At 55.8% G+C, this 6,358-nt stretch overlaps 1 protein-coding gene across 2 annotated transcripts; it reads right to left on the reverse strand.

Annotated features, from left to right (window-relative positions):
* On the reverse strand, window positions 1–5,846 carry LOC134505325 (alpha-N-acetylgalactosaminidase-like). 2 transcript variants are annotated; one of them, XM_063314984.1, is made up of 7 exons: window positions 5,378–5,846; window positions 4,910–5,084; window positions 4,293–4,470; window positions 3,683–3,777; window positions 2,980–3,141; window positions 2,228–2,425; window positions 7–490 (listed from the first exon to the last, which is right to left on the reverse strand). In XM_063314984.1, exons 1-7 carry the CDS (start codon window positions 5,530–5,532, stop codon window positions 230–232), a joined length of 1,224 nt encoding a protein of 407 aa, XP_063171054.1. In that variant the 5' UTR covers window positions 5,533–5,846; the 3' UTR covers window positions 7–229. The 2 variants fall into 2 exon arrangements, with proteins under 2 accessions (XP_063171055.1, XP_063171054.1); XM_063314985.1 differs by lacking the exon at window positions 2,228–2,425 and having other exon boundaries at window positions 1–490.
* Window positions 5,847–6,358: the final 512 nt, after the last annotated feature.

Here is a 6,358-nt window from a genome sequence, read left to right on the forward strand (position 1 = left end):
AGCTGCAGTGACTATTGCACCCTCTGCAGGCTCCGAATTTGTTAAGTGGTCCTTCTCTGGCTCGGGAAATGCATCTTCACGGAGGTGCTTCAGAGATGAAGTTCCCTCTGGGAGAAGTGGCAGCAGGACAGCAAGGAAGAGGATGGGGGAGCCCACCTTACCTTAAGCGTCACACAAGGAGGACGCAGCCGGTCCAGTTCCCCAAACGCAACCCTCCGCAAGGATTGGGTTAGCACAGCGGGTACAGGAAGAGCAGGACCACTCCGGTGGGGGGAACCTTAGCAATGAGGGTGTCACTGAGAGCATATGCTCCCAGGAACAGCTTGTCCAGCACACTGTAGATCTTATAGCCCACTCTGCAGCTCGAGATATCCAGAAGTCTCAGCGTTGTGGCAAAGGAGCGAGGGGCCCCGTCGGTGCAGTTGTTCAGAACAGCAATGGCATACTGCCCATTGACAAGGGGCCTCTTCCACACTTCGAAGTTCTGCTTCTGTTCGAGAGACAAGCCGGAGGGCAGAGCGGTGACCAGCCTTGCTCACTCCACAGAAATCCGCCCTTTCCACCTCTGCTTGTTCAGAGCGTTAGGCTTTTCTTCTGAATGGAAAAAAACTTACTTAGAAGGCTTTTTTCCTCCTGTACTTGCTCTGGAAAAATCTGTAAACATTACTTAGTATCCTTCATTCCGTCATTGATCCCCCTGTGAGTCTGCTGTGTAGATCAAGCCTCAGTTCAGTACCATGCAGGTCTGCTGAGTTCCAGTTCACGCCCCACGGCTGGCATGACCGTCTCACTGGGTCTGCAGCCCGAAACTGCGGTGAGGCTCTGGCCAGCCACAAGACCTATCCCTGTCTCTGTCCTGAATGCTGAGTTTAAAAGTCTGCAATACTCACCTGCCTGGAACAAGACCCTTTTCAACCAGATGGAGGCTGTGAAACAGACCTCAGAGACACAGGAAGTATTCTGCTAGTTGCTGAAAGGGAGATGGGAGAAGCTTCTGCCCCCCCTGAGCTGCCTGGAAGGCTGGCACTGGCATGGACGACGCAGCACGCTGGGCCTTTGGCCTGTTCCAGCAAAGCACTTCAACTGTTCGTAGATTTCTAGCTCCATCCCCCTAACTGTTTTCAAAACATTCCTTCTGGGTACCCTCTTCTCAACTCTTTCCCCAGTTCGCTGCTGCCAAGAGGGTCACAGCCTGCCTGGATTGGCACAGCCCCCAGCAGGGGATGGGGGCGTGGTTCAATCTCAGCAGTCAGCCTGGCTCAGCCCGACTGGGGGCGGCAGAGAGAGGGCCACCCCCTGCCAAACTGTGGCAGCAGCGCAGGACTCAGTAAAAGGTCACCCTCCCGCTCACCCATGCCAGCAACTGGATTGGACCTTGCCAAGATTGCTGGCAGGTGCTCAGTTCTTCCTGCTGCTACAGTGCCCAACATGTTCAAAGCCGAGCAGGGCTCCCTAGCAAGTGGATATCCTGGGAGGAGGTTGTTGCTGTTAGAGCCATAAGGACTGCAGTGGTGCACAAACGGATAGTCTGCTCAGTGACGAGCAAAGAGTGCAAAGGCTTGAGAGAGTGCTCAGCCCATCAAGAAACTGGTCTCCCACAGGAGCTGCACGAGGCCAAGGTCAGGAGGAGACGCCAGGGGGCTTCAGCTGCCTCTCAACAAATAGACTTGGGCAGACTCTGCAAAACACGGGATTCTGCCACCAAGCACAGTGGCAGTCCCATCAAGCCCAGGGTCGGTGGCCTCTCCCTTCCCAGTGTCTGTTCTGCCAGATACCGAGAAAGCTGATGCTCAGCCTTCTCTTCTGACTGATGTGCCACAGGCCTTGTTGAGCAGAGAGCTCCTGCCCAAGAGCCCACAAACTCTGCTGCATATCAACTGGCTCAGCCACTTCCTGACCTTCCACAGAGAGACCCCCTCCCCCTGAAGCTGCCGATGGGCACAGTGACCCTCCGCTTTGGGCTGCTCAGCCCATTCCCACTCTGCCAGAGGCTCCCCAGCTGGAGCCCACCACTGGGCCCAGCCCATCTTGGCCTGTGGACTGAACTCTGCCCAGTCCCTAGCAGCATCTGCACCTCAGGGAATGCAGGGCAACAGCTCCTCCCCCCAGGAGAATGGTTGCCACCCGGTGGTAGAAGCGCCAGGGGCAAGAGAACAAGAAGGCAGCTGCTCATTTTTCCCAGGCCACAAAACATCTCTGCTCTGGTGAAAAGACTTCCAATACGTACCCTGGCAACAAGTCTGCCTTGAATCCCCCTCAGATCCTGGTTTATGTAGATCAGGAGCGGATTCTGTAAGATATCCTTGGCCTCCTCTGAGATGTTCCTCAAGTTGCAGGAGATGAAGAAGGGGGCAGCCAGGATCGCCCACAGTGCCGCCTGCACCTTCGATTGCTCGTGACTCAGGCCAAAGTCACTGACAATCAGCTGGAAAGAGACCAGACGTCAGGCGCCTGGCCCGGTCCACTGGGAAGAGAAGCGCGATGTGGGAATAAAAGGAACTTCAGCTTTGGAGCAGGATCCGGCACACCCAGGAAGCTGAGCTGCTTCAGAACTGCCGAGTGGTTAGTAGTAACCAGCTCTGAGCGAGAGCTCCAATTTAACGCAGCCACCGTCAAACGGAGAGATGCTGCTGCTGCTGGTGGGATTAATGCTGTATGAAAAGGGTCAGGGTCTGCACAGATTTCAAAAGCTTTGACTCTTGGGGACAGAAAGCTGGACAGAAAGTTGGCTGCTGGTGGCCCTGAAGGTGACAGACTTGTCTCAAGGGATGTCCAACCCAACCCACCGCTTCTTCCTCACTCATGTCCACTTTCTGTTCTAGCTGCCCATTTCCCAGCACACCTTTGCATATTTTCCTCTTGCCCTTTCTGCCAACTGACGCCTGTCTGGTCTTGACGCCTCCTTGAGGAGCTGCCATCACACATCACCCTTTCCTGGGCTCAGGGGACAGGAAAGTGGGTGCAGAAGCAGCAGCTCACCATATCAGGGTCATTCCACCTTCCTGGCCCTGAAGCAGGCTGCAGGATGTCTTGATGATCTCCATACCATTCAATGATACCGAAGAGGCTGTCCCAGGTATCTTCAATATCAGCATAATTTCTCCACAAGTTACATATTTGGCCCAGTAAAGTGTAATTCACCTTAATTAAAACAAAAAGATTTAGGCTTCTGAAACGAAAGAAGTGCCTACCCTGTCTTTGTGACTGCCTGCTATCTTCAAAATCGCTTGCTTGGCCAACGGAAAACAGAAAGAATTGCCACAGCTAATGGACAATTTATGGTCCCACAAGGAGAGAGGGAACGTTGCCTTCACTGCCCTGCCTCTCAAACAGTCATCAGAAAGATACCTATCAAAAACATGGTAGGAGTGCTGGCTGCTTCTCCCGCCCTTGCTGCCATCCCAGAGGAGAAAAGGGGGCTTGAGGCTGGGGCCCCTTTGGTGGGAAGGGTGGGAGGCAGGCCTTTGCTCACAACCACAGGCCATTGTCTCCCTTAACAAACTGCTGCCCAGGGTTTTATCCTATGCAGAAACTGTGTTCACAAGCCCTTCCTTTCTCCTCTCAATGGCCTTGAAAGAAACCATGCCCGTAAAGGTGCAGTCCTGTGGGCATGCCATTTGCTGGATGGTCCTCCACCCCAGGCCAAGGGCGGGAAAAGGCATGAAACGGGCTCTGAGATTACCTTTGGCGGAAGACCCCCTTCGTAAGCGGGCCAACTGCAAGACAAGGCAATTGGCCGTCCAGTTCTGTTTAATGCTCTGCTCATTTTGGGATAGCCTGCAAAGAGATCGTTGCAAGAGATGTGTAAGTTGCACAGGTGGAGGCTGTGTAAGCTACTTCAAGCCCTCTGGGGATCCCGAGAGCCGGTCGGCCTCCATCGCCTGCACAGGAGGGACTGTTTTGGGAGCAAAGCCCCTGGCGTGTGCCCACCTTTGGCATTAAAGAACCCTAAAGGGAGTTTGAGGACCCCAACTGGACCGGCCCTCCCCCAGGATGACGCCTCGTGACATCGAGTTTCCGTCTTTACCAACTTTCTTTGGAAGTGAAACAACCCTGTCTCTGGTGCCTGAAGTGGAACTGCCCCACCTGGGGGTGTCCACAGCAAACTGCGGTGTTGCCATAAAGAGGACGTGGGCGCAGCAACAGCCTTGCGCAAACCCTGCCGCTCCCCTGACGGCTCAGGCCAGTGTGGAAGCGGTGACGGCTTTTGGGACGGTGTTGTCTGCCCCTTCCCCCCTGACCTGCAGACCCCCGTGCCCCCTGAGCGATGGTTCCACCACGGAAGAGCAGACCTATTGCCTTGAGAGAGGAGTTGGAGTGGCAGCCATCCAGTTTCAGCATGTCAACCCCCCACTCCGCAAAGGTTTCTGCGTCCGTCTCAACAACATCCAGCGTTGTCCCGGGATAACCCGCACAGGTGGCATTGCCCAAGTCACTGTAGATGCCAAATTTCAAGCCTTTGGAATGAACCTGGAGAAGGAGAAAAGGGGCTGGAGACGCCCAGTGCAATTCTGCAAGTCCCAGTAAATCCACAGGAGCAGACGCCCCCCAGAGGGGCCCGACTGCTGGTCTGAGCTGGAGCAAGGCAGCTGCATTGTGCCACTCTCCCGAGATGAGGGCTGAGCCATAGATACCAATGCTAAGGTCTGGTCTATGTTATATTTTCAAATGACCTGTAAAATATTGATGCAATGCAGCACGCACAATTTGTTAAAAACTCTTAGTTTTTATATTCATGGGCAGCCTTGTTCAGCTGAGCAGACATAAAACCTGAACGGGTGCCTGATATTCCATGTTCTTTGCGTAAAGTTACCTTTGAATGTAGCTAACCATTAGCAGTTTTTTCTTACAAATCTAAAACCTTTTGATGATAACGCGGTTTTAGAGGAAGGCGCTTTCCCGAACGTACGTAATCAGCAAGGGTCTTCATGCCGCTGGGGAACCTCTGGGGATCCGCCTGGAGTCTCCCTTCAACATCCCGCTTCCTGGCTGCCCAGCAGTCATCCAGCGTGATGTACTCATAGCCGAGCTTCTTCCACCCATCACCAGCCAGTCTGTCTGCCATAGCCTTGATCAAGTGTTCACTGTGGATAAAGTTAGGCTTGATCTCACTTGGAGCTTTATTTTTTGTTTTTTAATCCCAGGATTCAGCAGATCCAGCAGAGAACGTTAACATCTTACATGAGCAAAACTAAAGAGGTCTCCTGAGACTGGAAAAGACCTTTTAACAGTTCCTGGGACAGGCTCCAATTCACGTCTAATTGGACAACTATCAGCTTCGTGAATACGCCCGACGCTAGACCTTTTGGGGAAGACCCGAATCCTCGCCCCTCCCTCTCTAACCACACCAATCGCGGGCAGCCTTGCGCCCCCACACCTGATGCAGTTCTCGGGATCCCTCTTGCAGTCCGTGTTGCATTTGAAGCGCACCCAGGGCTCCCAGCCCATCGGAGGCGTCCTCAGCAGCCCGTTGTCAAGAAGGGAGACGCAAGCGGCCAGGCCCAGCAAGACCCCCAGGGCGAAGGACAGCATGCTGCGGCCGACCCTCCGCCGAGCAAAGGCTCAGACCGACAACCGGTCGCCCTCCAACTTCATCTCAGGAGCTTGACGTTACGTTTGACACCGAACACGTGTCTCTCCGTAGACTTTCTGGGGCCACCTGGAGGTTCCGCGCGGTCCACCGGGCGCCGCAGCTCGCTCCTCCCAGCGCTCCAGTCCCGCGGGAGCAGCGGAAGGCTCCGGGCCGGGGCCGCCTGCCCAGCTGACGGGGCTTCCCCGTTGCGTCACAGGGACCCCCTCTGTGACGTCGCCAAAGGACGCGGCGAGCGGTTAACCGCAGGCGCCTTCGAACCCCACCTCCACTTAGCGCCGCCCACGCGTCGCGGACGGCCGCGCGCAAGCGCACTCTCCATCCCCCCCCCGCGGAGGGAAGAAGTCTGGGTGGCCGCGTGCTTAGGACGCATGCGCAGCGCGTGCCACACCTCCCTCTCTTTACCTCCTCCAGACGGCAAACGGTTCCGTTCGCTGGGAACGCGTCCGCGCATCGGGCAAGGGAGGGCGGCACGTGCGGACGGCAGACACTCTCGTCCAAAGCTGCCCCCTCTTTAGCAGCCTTCCCTCACGAGCCCAGGGGCGCTCCGGTTCCCGTTTGAGGAGGCGGAGCTCGGAGAGAGCGGGACCGTAGGGTCGAAATTGTTGACCTATCCGAGCGCCGACCCGTCCAAGACTAGCCAATGGGCAGGGAGCACCTCTTCGTTCTGACCAATGGGAACGAGAGGGGGTGCAATCTCGGCCCGGCCCTCTGGGGAGCCTAAGGAGCCGCGGCGCCCTGTCCGCGTCGTCTGTGGCCCCGCCCCTC

Source organism: Candoia aspera, chromosome 14, assembly GCF_035149785.1.
Source record: "Candoia aspera isolate rCanAsp1 chromosome 14, rCanAsp1.hap2, whole genome shotgun sequence".
In the NCBI taxonomy this organism is placed as follows: domain Eukaryota; kingdom Metazoa; phylum Chordata; class Lepidosauria; order Squamata; family Boidae; genus Candoia; species Candoia aspera.

What these genes read in the sequence shown, in the direction of transcription:
- LOC134505325 (XM_063314984.1), bottom strand. Translation starts at nt 5,532, where the DNA reads ATGCTGTCCTTCGCCCTGGGGGTCTTGCTGGGCCTGGCCGCTTGCGTC. An exon ending in CTCCTCTCTCAAGGCAATAG is followed by an intron (nt 3,778 to 4,292) that starts GTCTGCTCTTCC and finishes ATCTCTTTGCAG; the next exon opens with GCTATCCCAAAATGAGCAGA. An exon ending in AAGGGGGTCTTCCGCCAAAG is followed by an intron (nt 3,142 to 3,682) that starts GTAATCTCAGAG and finishes GTTTTAATTAAG; the next exon opens with GTGAATTACACTTTACTGGG.